We start from the raw sequence: 17,474 nt of genomic DNA, 5'->3' as shown, positions 1-17,474 counted from the left end.
GAAAGGGGGGCGGGCGGTACCGGCCGACCGGTGAAATTTCGCGGAGACGCGCAGCGGCAGGTGGAAACGCGAGGGGCGCGGGGGGAGGGGAGGGTGGAAGGGAGGGAGAGACGACCCGCCATCGTGGAACGGAACCGGAGTGCACACGGTGCACAACTGCATTCCACGACGGGGTGGAACACCAGAACGTGGATGCATTCCTAGATTATATATTTAATCCGGAGGAACTGTATTTCCGGTTTGTCGTTATTTATTTGGTGGAATTTATTGGGGTGGGACAAGGGGGTGAGTGATGTGAGTTGTTGTTGTGTTGGGTTATTTGGGGCTGTTTCCTCGCCGGGGTTTGGGATATTTTTCGCGAGGGGGTGTTCACCCTTTGTTACCGTGACTTTTCACTTGTTTTGATTCGTCGGGACGTCTTGGTGGGGCCTGTGTGAGTGCTTGTGTGTGTGGGTTCGCGGAGGTTACGCGCAATTCGCTCTTTGTCTTTTATATTTTTGGGGGATTTTTTTTTTTGCGAAGGGGGGAGGGGGAAGAGGGGCCTGACGAACGAAGCGCGGGAAATGTGAGGATGGGGAGGGGGTGGGGGTGGAGATATTTTTTGTTGTTGTGGGGTGGTGGTTTGCGTGTCAATGTGTCGATGCATTTCAGGGGATTCCGGGGATTTTAGCGGCATTGACGGGGTTTTTGGGGGGTGAGGGGCTTCTGGGGGGTGGTGGGACTATTTTTGGGATGTGACCGGTCGGGGGAAACCTAACCTGAAATTGCAAAAAAATTTTTTCAACGCCGAGGAGCTGGGGTTTCAGGGGCGAGAGTGTCAGTAGTCACGGCCGTGGGGAACGTGTCAAAACAGACAAGTTGAGCGTTGTCTGTTCCGTTCTCGATTCTATTTCTTGGTTCGTGTGCGATACGAGAGTGAATTGTGGAGTGTGATAAGGGGATTTATAAAAATAACGTGAGAATGGGGGATTAATCGACTAATTCGCTGGTTATTATTTTGTGATTTGCAGCTATGGCAGAGGGAAATGGGGAACTTAAAATGGAAGAAAAGCAGTCGAAGGAGGAGATGGAGTACGTCGAGAGAACTGAGGATTTTGCTAAGTTGATTCAGTATGGACTCGATGAAAAAGTGGCTGCTAAATTAGATGAAATTTATAAAACTGGAAAATTGGCTCACGTTGATTTGGATGAGAGAGCCCTCGATGCCCTTAGAGAATTTCCTGTTGAGGGGGCACTTAGTGTTCTTACTCAATTTTTGGAGTCTAATCTTGAGCATGTTTCTAATAAATCGGCGTATCTCTGTGGTGTCATGAAGACTTACAGACAAAAAAGCAGGGCAGGACAGGGCACAGGCACCAGTACAACGCCCAAAGCACCAGATGAAGACAAAATTAAGGTAGTTCACGAGGATTTTCCAAGTCATTTATTTTTTTATCAATTTTTCCCACAATTGAATTCCACGTGACTATAAATAAGGTTTTCAATGTTTTTTAATCTATATTTTATTGCTCAGTGTCGGCCATTAAAAAAAGAGGAGTAACAGAATGTGATAAAAAATAAAAAATCGCAAAACGAAGTCATTTTTCTGAATATTATTAATATCCATTTAGTACTTTTTAGAGGAGCAAAATCACTTCTTAATTAAACACAAACCGAATCATTAATTTTTCTTATTGACAAATGCTCTTTCTTCCTGCGAACGGTGAAAGAAAAAAATTCCTCGGCCCCCAATTCGATCTCTGATCGCCAAAAATTAAATTTTTAATTCTCTTGATGCAGATGATACTTGAGAGAACTGGATACCCACTGGACGTAACAACTGGACAACGAAAATACGGTGGACCACCCCCAGGTTGGGAGGGCCCCACACCAGGGAATGGTTGTGAGGTAATTAAAAAAATTTCTCCTAAAAATTGCTGATAAATTATTAAGAAAAATAATTTCCTCGGACATTAAAACGATTATTTTCTCTCCTATCCTCCAGGTGTTCTGTGGAAAAATTCCTAAAGACATGTATGAAGACGAGCTGATCCCACTATTCGAGAAATGCGGAAAAATCTGGGATTTGAGGCTCATGATGGACCCCATGTCTGGCACCAACCGGGGATACGCTTTCATAACATTTACCAATCGAGAAGCGGCGCAACAAGCAGTGAGAGAGGTATGTTAATCCCCCTATTGTCTCAATAAACAATAAATAATTAGTCTCTTAGTTCATGTCCGTCCATAACATAGACATACTCTAAACCGAACTTTGGTTTTATCCTGTAGTTAACAAAATACTATAACGAACCAATTGGATGTCCCAACATCAATTCTTCTCTGTTTATTTTCAAAATTATTTATCATCGGTCTCCATCTCTGCAACCGAATACAAATCCCCCATATTTTTATTGAATATTTCTGAAAGTTTTAGCTCAATTGAGGCGGAAATTGGGGCCGATGAAATGTTCGTAGAATATTATTTCAGTAGAGTACCTCGAAATATCTTTGAAAATTTAAAAGCCCCCAGTGTTCATCCTCTCATTCACGTGGATACCAGTCATATTTACGCTTTGTCCAATCGACAGTAAGCCTGGGATGAATCTACGAACAATCAACATTATCAAAATTACTTCGTCATTGATTTTTATTAACTTCTCGTCTACATGCACATGCACAATTTATTGATGCATGTGGATGGAGGACATTATGCCCCAATAATTCCCCCCCCCCCAAACCCCCCCCCCTACCCCCCCTCAAAAACCCACCCCTCAAGGATATATAATTAATTTTTATTAACGTTTGGTAGTAATAAATAATATCCAACCAATTTCCCAGAACGTAACAGTGACTGATGTTATTAATCATGTCCTGCGGATGAGTTTCTTTTTCCAGCTCTCCTCTTTGCTCAGTGGGCAAAATTGGGAGTGGAGAATCTTCTTCTGAACAATGATAATTATGTCATGATGTTTATGTCAGTTGAGAGTCATTGGTTAAAAGGGACGAGAACAACATCAAATCTAATTGGTTCCAAAATTGTAATTCAATTCAGGAGTAACAATTTTTTGTAACAAAATTTTTCAGACGAGGCACAAAAATTTGTTTACAGGATTTTCAACGAACTTTTGAAAATCCAGTGATTTTTTTTTTTAATGATACACGCGAATGCCGGTTTACGTAGGTCTGGGTGGAATCGAGCGAAACCGCATGCCACGTGTTACCCGTGTCAGGATGATACAAAATTTAAGGGAGATTACCCCCCTTATTTTATTGTTTCACCTGGCTATCCCACATTTGTTGCAAAATTTCGTTGATTTACCTGTTTTTTTTTTTATTGTATTTTTTTTCTTTATTTTCCAAAGAGAAAAAATATGCGAAAATGTTTTCCCAATTTTTTAATTTCCAAAATTCATCAGTAAATTGAGTATAAATTATTGATTAGAAAAAAATTAATAAAATGGTCCAAATAAATTTTGCCTTTGATCCATTCATTGCTCATCTTTCAAATTAATTTTTGGAATAGTTTTTGTCTTCTTTAGGGGGAAACCTTTTCACTGAAAAAAATTGAAACTATCAAAAACCTTTCTGTTGAGGATTCAAAAAACCGCATGCCACTATCCCCTATCGACAAAAATCCAAAATTAAACGGAGAAAAATCTCCGCCCCCTATAATTTCACCTGTTGATCACAAATTTATTCCAAAATTACTCCCCCATTTTTACATATTTTTTACCTTATTCATTTGGTTTTCGTTTATTTTTAAAGCAAAAAAAAAAGAAAAATATGCGAGAAAAATTCGCAAATGTTTTGTTTAACAATTGGAAAAAAGAACAAAATTAGGCATGTGTGTGTTTTTTTCTTCATCCCACAGCTCGATAATTACGAAATAAAACCCGGCAAGTGTCTGAAAGTAAACATTAGCGTTCCTAATCTACGACTTTTCGTCGGGAACATACCAAAGTCAAAAGGCAAAGAGGAGATCTTGGAGGAATTCGGTAATTTAACAGGTAAAGTGAATTCGAGGCGTGTGCACACCTACCTACCTCTTACCTAAACCTACCTGTCTACCTATTTGATTTTTTTTTATCATTTCTCCTTTTATTATTTTGTTTTTTTTGGTAATATAAGAGTGGTAGCTTTTAAGTAGTGGTTGTAGATGGTATGGAAAAGTCAAAAGACAAGTGATTTATCAAATGATTCTGAGTGGAGAGCTTCGCATATTAAAAAATAAATAAATAGACTGTGATACCTTCGATACTTGGAAGCCTCCTTGCCTCTCGGTTTATTAGTGAAACAGTAACACCTCTCTGGTCCAAGTCTTCTCTTCCCTGTCACAACTAGGTCTTACTCATGATTACGATTATGCTTGACGTGTACACATTTATCTTCAGTAATGATTATTTATTTAAAATATCTCTGCGGACGGCCGGACTCGATTCTACATGCGATATCTGTAACTACAGCCTTCAATTTTACTCCCCCCCACTGAATACATTTATCCACTTGTCTACATCACGATTATCTCACAACTCCGCTAATCGCCTAATTACTCACTAATTACTGCTGAAGAGTACTGAGTTGAATGACATGAGCATTCACTGCACCCTTATTCTGTAACTGTTCTTGTCAATGTTTAAATATCAATGTTTTTTTTTCTCGCTATTTTTTCACTGTCATCTTCTATCTGCCGGTAATATCGTTCTTTTGCCAAAATACCAACATTAATGACGATTAGGTGATACACGAGGTGATGTACACCTCGTTAATTAATTTTTTTTCCACTAAAAAATTAAGACGGTGTTATTTTTCGATTTGAGCGAATACTATACGTCGAAAAGAAATTTTGTGAATATTTTTTTTTTATGAGCCTCAAGCATGGGGGTACGGGAGACCTGTGTGGACCGCTGGGGCGTGTGGCTCGCTAACAAACAGACAGGCATCTCCCAACCACCCACAAACAAAAATCCATCTACAAATTTATTAAATTAACAATGATTTATCATTAATGCCTCCATCCCCCGACCTCACTCGCTCTCTGTCGTACTGAAATGCCATTATCTTTGGTTTTTTACTCCGGACAGTTCAACTGTGCACAGATAGAAAATTAAAGCTTTTTGAATATTTAGGGGATGCGACCCACATCGAGAAAATTGAAAATTCAATGGAGGTAACAGTCTCCACTTTTATTTGAAAAAATTCACTCTATTCATTAGTCTGTTGATTTATTTTTCAAGTAAAAAATCGAGTAGAAGTTCCGGAATTTTGTTTTATCAACTAGAAAATCAATTCGAATTTTGTGAATAGTTTTTGTTACTGAATATCAAGCATGGGGGTACGGGAGACCTGTGTGGACCGCTGGGGCGTGTGGCTCGCTAACAAACAGACAGGCACCTCCCACCCACCCCCAAACAAAAATCCATCAACCAATTTTTTAAAAAATTAACAATGATTTGTCATTAGTGCCTCTTCCTCAACCTCACTCGTTCTCTCTCGTTACTGAACCGCCATAATTTTGTGTTTTTTTTTTACTCCGGACAATTCACCAATTCCATAAACAGTCCTGTTATCTGTTCCGATGCAAAAATGGAAATTCCTCGAATATTCACTTGGCGCGATCCCTCTACCAAAAAAAATGAAAAAAAAAAAAACGACCTGAAAAAAAGATACACTCGGCCAATGAGCAGGCGAGAATCAGTGTAAATGAGCAAGCTTAATTGGCACTCTCCTTCCACATTATTCTTACAGCTGAATGATTATGAGATTCGGAAAGGCAAAAAGATTGGTGTTACCGTATCTTATAACAATCACCGCTTGTTTGTGGGAAATATTCCAAAGAATCGAGACCGAGATGACTTGTTCGAAGAGTTTACAAAGCACGCACGTAAGTTGACAATTGCCCTTAAATCTGCAGGCAGAGAGTTTATAATCCGGACATTAAAGTTCTGTTTATTTAATATTTTTTTTTTCCATTAATTTTACATGAAAATAATTTTTTTTTCCTCGTGGGAAGAATTGAAAGACTGTGGAATGAATGTGCGAGTGCAAGGGGCGATAGGACAATACACGCAGCCCTCACATCACATTTTTAATAAATATATATTATTTTTATACTGAATATCTGGTTTGATCGCAGTACGTGAGACCTAATGAACGGATAGACATTTCAGTGGACTAGTTGATGGAGTCAAATGATTATGAAATTTGTGCTTGACTTGTTTCGATTTATTTCAAACACACGCTTGACGCAGTATTTACTACTCTCCACATCTCTTTCATTTTTATATTTCATGAATGATTGAGGAATGCAACGGTTGCTTGGGTGTGTGATTATTCCTTTATTATTTTTTTGGTTGTCTCGCATCGAGAGAAAAATTCACCAGAAATTACTCGACCGTTTGGTAATCGTCAGAGCAAATTATCCTACCGTTTACCAAAAATTGTTGACTCTTTTTTCGTAAAAGTTAATCTGAGAAAAAATATCCAACAATCAGATATTTTTTTCGAATGGCTATAAAACCCAAGACGATTACCAAATGGTTTGGTAATTTCTGCTTAATTTTTCTCTCGGTCAGAAGACCCGGGGGAGAATGAAAAAAAAAATCCTCGGGTTTTTATTCTCATCCGGGCCACTGTACGCGATATCATAAGGGCGTAATTATGTTTATTCATAAATCATATTCTTTTGCATGGGAACTCTCAGAGTCTGGACACAGAGAGGCCGTCGTTATTAGTTAACGTGAACGTAACTTTTTTTTTCGTTCTATCCAATTTACTCATTATTATTTTTTTTATCTTTTATTTCTGGTCTCTTACAATGGAGTGTGCACTGTGTGTTTAAATTAACGTTAATTTGAGGACTGTTATTGATAGTATTGGTTGCATTCAGTAGAGAAAATGTTATGGGATAGGTACGGGATGTTTTATTATTCTTGGATTTGTCTTTCATCGTTTTGGGTTTTATTGACGAGAGGGTACGTCGCTTGTGGGAGTTTTTTTTCCTCATGGCCCTCTTTTTTTTTTTATTTATTTTATTGTTTCATATGTTGTCACAGTCACTTTGTATTTCTCGTTTTATTCGTCCAATTTTTATGACGATATGGTAATTTATGCAGTTGATATTGGTGGATAAAGGGAGTACTTTATGGATAAAAAGTCACGTTTTGTCGGTAGCTTTTAAACTGAGAGGAAAGAGAGGTGATTAATATTTATCTTTAAGAGATTATGTCGATGAGGAGAAGCGAATTGGTCGGTAGAAACGATTCACACGATTACTCTGACCTGTATAATCTCACCAAATGAACGAATTTTTATGAATCAGGTGTCATTTTAAAGAATATCAAAATACCTTGAAAATGACAACAGAAACGTTCAATTTTACTCTACCGATCTTGAGATATCGACGATTGAAGACCGGCTTTTTCAGTCATTACTCGGGCTGAATAAAATTCGTTTCTACTTGTCCAGTCGTGGACTACTCTGACACTGTGACGGGATTATCATGCTATTAATTATAGTCGAGTCATTAATGATTTTTTTAAATGGAGAAATATCAAGGTGAATACATTTTCACAATTTTTAATTTTGTATTTTTTCATGAGAGACATTTTATCGGTAATAAAAATTACAATCAGGGATGGGAAAAATTTATAATTTCTAGAACCATTGGACACTCGGCTTATCTATATTTTTTATTATTTTTTAAAATATAGCCGGCCTGACCGAGGTGATTATCTACAGCTCGCCGGATGACAAAAAGAAGAACCGAGGATTCTGCTTTCTCGAGTATGAATCCCATAAAGCAGCATCATTGGCGAAAAGAAGACTCAGCACAGGTCGTATCAAGGTCTGGGGCTGTGATATCATAGTTGACTGGGCTGATCCCCAGGAGGAACCTGATGAACAGACAATGGCTAAAGTACGTTAATTTGAGTAACTCCATATTTTTTTAAATTTTTTGAGGACTAATTTTCATTTAGTGTTATTCTGTTTTTTCTTTACGATTTTACTGATTTATTTTTTATGGTGTTCTTCTAGGTTCGAGTTCTCTATGTAAGAAATTTGACTCAAGATTGCTCGGAGGAGAAACTGAAGGAGTGCTTCGAGCAGTTCGGCAAAATCGATAGGGTGAAGAAGATCAAGGATTATGCATTTGTACATTTTGAAGACAGAGACTGTGCAGTCAAGGTAATTTTTCGCTGTTTCTATCCTCTAGGATTATTTGTTCATATTAGATAAAGTGGTTTTACATGGGATAATAAAAATCTGTGTTTGGAGGGGACGATACTTGTCTACAGCCCAAGACAGTGGACATTCTGTTTGACAATGGAATTTTGTGTTCTTTATTCAGGCAATGCGTGAACTTAACGGCAAGGAGATTGGGGGATCACATATAGAAGTGGCTCTTGCAAAGCCCCCCTTCGACAAGAAGAAGAAAGAAGACATGCTCAGGGCTAGGGAACGAAGAATGATGCAAATGCTGCAAGGACGTGGCGGGTAAGCATCCATTCATTGTGATGATAAAAAAAAATCGTTGAGAGTTTTACATAACAATTTCCTATTCATCTTCAGAATGTGTTAAAACATTTCAGAAAAAAACAGTGAATTTTGAAGTTAAAAATATTATTGGAGAGTTTATCTTCTTTAGGGAGTAGAAGAAAATCGAATAATAGTCCAAAGATATTTAATTGAATTTCATTAAAAGGAATAATTAATCTTTTTCAGGGGCTCTCCGTCACATCCCAGCATGATTGGCGGACCCATGCCGGTCCGTGGATCTGGTAGCCAAGGTCCACGTGGTACTGGAGCGGGAATGAGACCACCCATGGGCCGCGGGGATTTCAGTGAGTATTGCCCTTCTCTCGACCTCGTTTTAGTAAAAGTCAAATCTTCGGTTAAATATTTTTTTATTTTTCGTCCAAAAAAAAAAAACGCTCAATTGTATTCATGTCAACTCATTATTTAAGTCGTTAAAAAAATCATATATTTTTTTTACAAGTCATTTAAACTTGTGTGAACATGATTTTCGATGTTTTTAGTTGATTAACTCAACACCAAAGTCCCCGCATGCTCTTGGGAAATTTCACTTATTCTCACTCATAAACCTTTGGCTTTCGCGCATGACAGGCAACGTTTATTTATCATAATTTTGATACAGTTATTTATGAAGTGTGAGAGTATTATCGATAAAGTTCAGAATGAAATGTACAATCATTATTTCCCATCCTGATTTCCTGGTAAAAAAATCAGTCGACACTAAAAATCAACCGATTAAAATTATGAAAATTCAGTAAATTCAAGCAGCAATTCAAGTAACGCAGTCCTATCAATTTTTGGTGTGCAATGATAAAATTTATCGTTAACGTTTGGATAACAGAACACCCAGTCACTGCACCAATTCCTCACCACTCCAGTCCATCCCATCAATACGATAAAGGTTCGAACAATTGCATGAGTACAGTCTTACCTTTCCATTGATTAAAAATCCCCGAGTTTATGTTGTAAATTAGAAATTTTTTGATGATTTTCGTTTGAGCTCTGGTAGATATCTAAATAATGAATTATTCCAAAAGATATCTGTTTTACAGCCATCAAGGAAATAGGTAAGCGGAAATCACTGATTGTCGAATGCCTCGATAACAGTTCAAGTATTTGTCAGATTATTATTTTTATAATTATTAAATTTTTCGTTTTTTATCACTTTTGTCTGGCCTTTCTTCCGCAAGTGCTCCTACGGTTTAATCAGGAGATCCACGTGATATTTATTTGATTATCATTTTTAAACCTCAAAACGAGAGTTCATGTGTTCGACGTTCATTTATCCTGTCAATAAGATTTTTATTTAATTGTTTATTAATATTTTATGATGGTGGTGGGACGAGAACTGCAGGGTTTCTCAATTAATCAATTATTATTTGATAAGAATCGTCGACAGTCTCTCGTTCATTAAAATTTGAATAAATAAAATCACATTCTTTTCCCGGCATGCAAAACTCATTAAAAGAGAATGAAAAAAAAATTACGTTATCATTTTTTTTTAATCACTGCAGTACCGGAGATATTATTAATCATTTCTTTCTTCCCTCATTCTAAAACCAATGAAAAACATTGAAATTTTGAGATTAATAAGATCATTCTCGTGGCTGAAATCGATAGAAAAAAAAAGGATAACAAATTCTCTGGGTCTACTTGTAATGTGTGTTTTTATAGATTATGATTACGAGTATTACGGTTATGGGGATTATCGAGGTGGCTACAGTGATCCATATTATGATGACTATTATCGATACGAAGATTACTATTTCGATTATGCGCCGCCTCCGCCGCCTGCCAGAGGGAGAGGCAGGCAGCCTCAACCGGTGGGTCGCCTTTTCTAACAATTTTTAATTCGAAAGAGAAAAGAAAAACAAAAATTTACATTTTATTATCTAGACTCAATTGAATTAATGTACTTTTAGTTTTTTTTTACTTCACAATATTGTCATCTAATTTGAATATTTTCGTAGGCGGTAGTTTGATTGTGGCACAGTGTTCGCGGATTCCTTTCTTCGTGCGTCCAAAGTACAACTTTTTTTTCGTCATTTTTTTTTTTACATTCACTTTTCTCACTCACAAGCCTGAATTCGCGTTTAACACATTTTGCTGATGAATCGATTTTGTGCTGACTAACAAGACGCTAGGGATTGTTGATATGTTCCCTCTCGCCCCTCGCTCCCCATTAATTAATTATTTTTTCAATTATGCAAATGGCCATTTTGCAATACACACGCCTACGGCACATTGTGTTTTTCATTGTTCACGGCTTTAAGTCTGCAATTACCAGATTGTTTTCAGTCACCTGCTAGATTCAGAGCTTTTAACACTTGTGGTTGAATATTTTTTAACTGAACATGTTTGGAATTCGAGTTAATTCCCTGAATTTTCAGCTGAAATAACGAAATTGCATGAATTTTTGGGAAGAAAAAATTCTAGGAAAACATTTTGCGAAATCGCGTGAAATTTACAGCCCAAACATAAACAATTCTCTAACAATGTTGGCTTTAATCCACACGGCAAAATTTATCTCTTCAAAAATATAAAAAATATCATGAATTACCCCAATTCATGTAAAAAATATATACAAAATATATGCCTCATATACTTTTATATATTTCGCATAAATTTGGAAGATATACCGCACTGGCCCAAATTATATGTTTCTCACTACATTTTTCATTTGGGGAAGTTAAAAAAAATTGTAAACACTCATTGTCTTGAGGGACCATGTAACTACTGATGGGGATGGAGAACAGAGGGGATGACACCTTTTACACATTTTCCAATTGATGGCAGGTCTCTTCAACCAGGCGACTCCAGCTAATTCCATTTCACTCACAAAAAACTCATTTTTTCGTATTATTCTATTATTATTATCACTTCTCCTTTCAATTAATAATTTATAAACATCAATAATCCATCAATACCTCCACAATCATTTCCAATAATTAATAATAGTAATAATCCTCCAGTAATTTCTATTGAAGTCAGTTTTTCACTAAATTTCGTTTGTCCTTTGAAAATTTAACGAATTTTAACGAACAATGCAGCAATAAAATTATTGCAGAAGAACAAATTTACTGAAATGTCGCCGAGTTGAAAAGCCCTCCACCCTTGACATTTTTCCACCCAAAAAAACACCCCAGCCCCAACTCCACTGGTAGGAGCGTTTATTCATCAACAAATGAATTTTGTTACCCTCATTCTCACCAACTCTTAATCCAGATAAATCCTTCTGTCAGTGTGGACTAACACATTACGAATCAACATTATCAACCTATCGATTCTCCCCTCGATTATCTGTGTGCACATCAGCTCCATAAATTCGGAAACCTCGAACACACTGCCACTTTCAGATTGTCCGCGCCATCATATCTGAGCCATGATAGACCCACTTCAAAATTCAATCCGTCATGAAAAATGCCGGTGCAATAGCCGGGAAAAGTGACGATCAAAGGGTGTGATATAACGGTGCCAAAACGGAAGAAAGGAAAACAAAGAAAGAGTCAATAATTTCTAATTAACGAGATGAATGACAATTAATTCAGGTATCTAATCTACCCAACTGTCCCGTATTTCAGAGGTGAAATTTTTTTTGAACAATTCCTTTCCTTCCCCTGGTGTGTGCTAATTCACATGGACAAAAATATTCAATAAAAATTACGGATTTTTTACGATATCCAGAAGCGGTTGGAGGACATTTTAGGGAACTGTCAATAAATTTTTCCTGAACGCACCGTAATTTTTAGCTGAATATTTCTCTCCGTGCACTCATGTGCTGCTTAAATGAATCTCTGCTGGTAAATAGTCCCAGAAGTCTCCAAAATCGGGAATTGCTTCTGATTGTTCCCCTGTTTATCGTGTAGAGGATGCGGGAGTGATTGAAGTCCCTTTTGGATGGATAAAATGCTTAGTCAGGGGTTAAACCTCAGTGTAGCACACACTGTAGGTAACTTTCACTGTCGAGTAATCGCTTGGGCCCTTCTAACATTGATGAAAAAACCATTAACTCTCTATTGAAAAAATTCGCACGATTTTTGAATTTAGAGGAAGTCAAGTCTCGTGGCTCGGATATGATAACTGTCCTGTCTATAATTTAGCTCCCTCGTTTCTCTCTGTCACTCTTTCGCTGTCATTGTAACGAGTTTCAGGTACTCCAGGGAGATTGGCTGGATGAGGAATAATATTTGGCTGTGCTTTCATTTGTCTTTCTTTTACTAAATTTGACAGAGTTGGAGAATTTCAAGAACTTTACTCGAGTCAAGGTCTTGATGTTGTTATAATTGTTATTATAAATGAAAGGAATATTCGAGGGACCTCGGGAGTTGATGAAAAATAGTGTCGGGAAATGTTTAAAAATTCGAAATAGTTGATCATCACGTCCTCACTTGATGTCCAAATAGTTTAAACATTTATTTGTCTTCTTCATCGTAGACTCAAATTTTTTAATGGAATTTCGGAAAATTGAAAGAATTTCTTAAGCCATCGCTTAAATGTTTTCATCCATATTTTCATTTTGATTTATATTATTTAAAAAATATTGTCCCTCCAGAGAATATACAAAATCCATTTCAATTATACATTTTTTAAATAAATTTATTTATGGGGGAAGTCTCAGTCCGACAAATCCGAAATTCCAATTTTTTCACGTCTCGAGAAAAGTTCTCCAACAATTTCAGGAATAAAAAAATTCACACCGATAATTATCCCATGTACTAACCGAATAATTCCCAGATAATTAACCAGGTTCCCCATCTAGGAGAGGAAGCGCTGAAATGGGAATGAGACTGGATTAAAAATTGTACATAATGTAAAAAAAAATGTATCGAATTCCAACCACCGGAGAAATCATCGGCCGTTCTCTCGCTTGCTTCAGCAGTAACCCACGCTTAACCGCTTAACAAAAATTAACGCTTTTATTGTTTAACGCTTCCCCCTTTTGTTTTAGCTGCCAGTAGGTTGTGTTGCTTAACCAAATCCCAAGAAAAAAAAATCGAAACATATGCTTTATCACCACACGCTGGATAACCTGTGCTAACCCATCCTGCTGCTGTTATTGCATTGAAAATTGCACAAAAAAATCGAATCGAAAGCGCAAAAACCTTGTTAATAACACGATTCGGTTAGTAAAAAGTATTATTTTTTTTAACTCTGATTTATTTTCTCTAATGCCACCTTCTCCACTTGCTTTGTGTTTTTATCATTTGATGATTTTTTTTTGCTCACACGTGCCAGCTTATGGGTCGCACCAAGAACCTCTTTCACTGTAGAAATTTTCATTGAAAATTTCTGAAATACCTTAGATATCATATCGTGCCAAAGTATAAATAATAACTGTGAATACACAAATCAGTCTTTAGCTGTCAATTTAATTAGAATCTGTTAATTCGGGTGATGAAGTGACGATTGAGGTAATTGGATAAGTACAAGAGATCCTGCAGATGGGGTAACATTTGGGTGTGTGTTGTTTTGGATAGGCTGGTCGTGGCCGTGGACTGGTGGCCCGTGGCCGAGTAGTCGGTGGCCCCCAAGCCCGTGGCCCAGTCAGGGGGGGACGCAACCCCGCAACATCAGGGGCCCGTGGGGCCCAGCGGCCAGCCGTTCGTGGGGGGGTCCGCGCCAAGGGAAGTTTACCAGGTGAGGATGGTCTGTATCCAAATGCAATATTTTTCATTATTTTTTTTATATCTCCACTGACTCCTCTCTTGGGATTTTGTTGACGAGCAGTTATCCATATTTTGCTAAAAACCTTTCGCTTGCAGATCTCCTCGTCCTTCCCATTCCAGGTGTGTCCTCTCCGAACAACTGCCAGTCATGGAATCTCATTTATTTTCATTTATTATTCAGCGATTTTTAGTTGTGATTATTTCAACATTGGGAGACTCAATTTTCTAGATAATGAAACAGCCACAACTGATCGACATTAGATAATTATTTTTGTACTGAGGAAAAACACTATTTCTGACCAATATTCATATGCAAAATTAACATATGCAAATACTCTGAAGTAAATGTATATTCGCCAGAAATAATTTTTTTTCTCCCTGACACCACTTTCCGCAAAGCCCTCTCAATCTCCCCCCGATATTCCCATTCAACTCTCCCCGAAAAATTCTAAGAAAAATCCTTGACAATATCTCCAACCGTTCTTCCAACAATAATCCACCTCTCCCATCCTCAGACATCACCAGTACCAGTCAATCTCCCCAAATCTCTCTCACCAAACTCGTTTCATCCCCAAATCTCAAAACAAAAAAAAATCCCTAATTTTACAGCAGGTAAGCGAAAATTTGACGGGGGTCACCAGAACCAGGGGGAATCTAAACGTCGCTTCCAGAGCAGCTGGGGAAACCAGCCCCTCGCCCAACAACCGCTGGGCAATACGTACGGATTAGCGAGTGTTAACGGTGGCGGTGGTGGTGGTGGTGGTGGCAGTGGTAGCGGTATCGTTGGCAGTGGTGTTGGTTTTGTTGACAGAACAACTGGTCCAACTGGTAGCGATGAACACGAGTGGTATCAGGACTCGTACAACTCGTGGAGCTAACTTCCGTCTGACAATGCAATGCAAATCGATTAAATCACTATTTCAATTCAAATTAAAAAAAAGAAATGACAATTGGTAAAACTGGATTTTTTACGAGGCCTCCAACACCATTTATCGAACGACGTAAAGCTCAATTCGTGAGTTCATTTTGCGATAAAAAAAAAATAATAATAATAATCCATCGGCTATCGTCGGCTGAACTGTAATAATTGTAAATGTAGATTTTTCCAGGACTCGATTTACTGAATAACAAGCGGATTAATGGAAAAATAATTAGGGCGCAACGCCGATGCGGAAGATGTCTTATTGTAACTTTTTATGATTTAATTTTTATTTTTCAATTTTTTTTCAATTGCAATTATCACCACACCACCGTCATTCGCGTCGCGCCGATATAATGAATGAAGTTGTTGTGATTTTAATGATGAAAAATGTACAGTGATGTGCCACTGGGACTAGTTATTATTACATCGGAGTGACCACCCATCCACCCCGTACTATTAATTAATAATGTTAATTGTAATTGTAATCGTTAAGGTTTAACCACTACTGCATTGTCACATTGTTTACTGCCAAGCGATTGAGTGATTTTTTTGGGGAAAAATTGTGGGACTACGTGAGATTGGAGTTACGAGCGATTAAAATTATTATGAAAATTTAGGGGGCTTACGAGTTGAATGAAAAAAATAATTAAAATTACAAAAAAAAAATGTTTATTATTATTAGTTCGAGATGAATTAGAAAAATTAACGTTGAAAAAATTATGTTTGGATACTTGTGATGCTCGTATTTAATTAAGTGGTTATGAGAGTCTGTGGTTGTAACGGCTATGGCGAGTAGATTTTTTTTTTTCCTGTTTAAAACGTTTTTTTCTCTTTCATTGTTTCATTTTTTTCATTAATAAAAGAATAATAAAGAATAAGAAACGAAAAGACTACTCGTAGCGAGGATAAGTGGCTGGTTGAGGACTGAAAGATGATTAAAAAAAATTGATAGGAATGTTTTAGGATGTGTGTGGCGTATGTCAAGAGCTTTTGAAATTTATAAGAGTGTGTGAGTGGAAAGACAATTGGGACGATGGAATTTCGATGGTTTTTAGAGCTAGTTGGGGAGAAAAAAAAATTCTGAAAAAGGGAAAAAAAATTTGATTATTAGTTAAGGAATTAATAAATTCAGATGTGTGGTATCCTCCTGTGTGTTCATGTATGCGTGAGGATTGGTAAGCGCCTAGACTTTCTATTGTTGGTCTATAATGTGTACAGTCAGTGAAACTATTATTATTAAGGGTCAGGCAAAATGATTGATCAGGGCGATCATTCTGTGTCCCCTGAGTTGATGGTGTTCTTCAAAAAAAAAAAATTTTCCATTTTTTTTTCTTTTTTTTTTGGTTGAGTTTTTTGGATCATTGATTCTGATGTTATCCGAATCAATGGTATAATTGTGATCGAATTGGGGGTCGAGATTAAGACTTAAATATTGCTCACGATAATGAGACTAAATTAAATTGAAGGAAGAGAAGAAAAATGTGAATTATCCCTCGAGGATATCCATTAGTATATTAGAAAAATCATTCGATTGATTCAATTTATGAATTATTGATGAGAGATGAGAAAAATTTTTATGAATAACTCGTATCTAAATTCTATAACTGTATTTTCTTTACAGCATTTTTCTACAAAATGCTATTTATCATCTCCCTCCAGTAATCAATTGGAATAGTTAATAATAATGGAGGTGAGAGTTGAATTTCTCATAATTGAGATGATTTTTTAAAATGGCGTGACTATTGCGCCGGAAAAAATTTGCTTTTTTTCTTTCTTTCTTCGTATTTAGAAAATACAATTGACACTCGACTGGCTGCCGAATTGATAATGATAGTTAACAGATTCGATGAATTGAGAGATTTGATAAATCATAATGATTACGTAGTAGATCATAAACGGGATAATGCATGAAACAACACGGGGTAAAACGATAATTAAAAATGTGGAAGGAGAAAAAAAAAGAAAAAAAATGTGAGAGAGAAAACACACAAGCACACGACTTTTTGAGTGTTGAGACTCGTTGTTATTGTTAGCCTGTTAGTTAATTAGTAAGAGTTGTAAGTACGGGTTGTAAGTTGGTCCCTGTCCCTGGAGCCCAGACATCCCCCCTGTTCTGGAGATTTAAATAATTCAAATGAAAGAATGCAAATTAACACGATGAAAAATATCTAAAAAATATTAACTGCAAATTTAAGAAAAAAAAACATAACGAGATGAATCATTTTTTAATGAGAATCATTAATAATCACTAATAAATATATTGAGAATGGAACAAAAAAAATACAAAACTAACAGATTTCAAGTAGAAAATGTAGACATTTTACGTATGCATAAACACATGCGCACCCACTGACAAAAAAAAAAAACAAAAC

The 17,474-nt window shown here is 36.8% G+C and overlaps 1 protein-coding gene across 14 annotated transcripts in view; it reads left to right on the top strand.

Annotated features, from left to right (window-relative positions):
* The window catches only part of LOC135167989 (heterogeneous nuclear ribonucleoprotein R), a 33,148-nt gene extending 15,675 nt beyond the window's left edge, over positions 1-17,473 (top strand). For 3 of the 14 annotated variants that reach the window (XM_064131777.1, XM_064131784.1, XM_064131786.1), the window contains exons 2-13: positions 1,011-1,396; positions 1,780-1,887; positions 1,985-2,161; positions 5,728-5,863; positions 7,692-7,897; positions 8,017-8,166; positions 8,330-8,475; positions 8,704-8,822; positions 9,567-9,581; positions 10,189-10,337; positions 13,992-14,160; positions 14,790-17,473. In XM_064131777.1, the coding sequence (XP_063987847.1) occupies positions 1,011-1,396; positions 1,780-1,887; positions 1,985-2,161; positions 5,728-5,863; positions 7,692-7,897; positions 8,017-8,166; positions 8,330-8,475; positions 8,704-8,822; positions 9,567-9,581; positions 10,189-10,337; positions 13,992-14,160; positions 14,790-15,058 (2,030 nt within the window). In that variant the 3' untranslated portion in view covers positions 15,059-17,473. Of the gene's footprint in view, positions 1-81; positions 239-266; positions 286-742; positions 897-1,010; positions 1,397-1,779; positions 1,888-1,984; positions 2,162-3,853; positions 3,990-5,727; positions 5,864-7,691; positions 7,898-8,016; positions 8,167-8,329; positions 8,476-8,703; positions 8,823-9,566; positions 9,582-10,188; positions 10,338-13,991; positions 14,161-14,789 lie in introns of those variants that run through there. The other 11 variants (XM_064131785.1, XM_064131788.1, XM_064131787.1 and 8 more) reach the window with 11 other exon arrangements.
* The last annotated feature ends 1 nt before the right edge of the window (position 17,474 follows it).

This window comes from Diachasmimorpha longicaudata, chromosome 12 (genome assembly GCF_034640455.1).
Source record: "Diachasmimorpha longicaudata isolate KC_UGA_2023 chromosome 12, iyDiaLong2, whole genome shotgun sequence".
In the NCBI taxonomy this organism is placed as follows: domain Eukaryota; kingdom Metazoa; phylum Arthropoda; class Insecta; order Hymenoptera; family Braconidae; genus Diachasmimorpha; species Diachasmimorpha longicaudata.
This window is presented reverse-complemented; position numbering and strand designations above follow the sequence as displayed.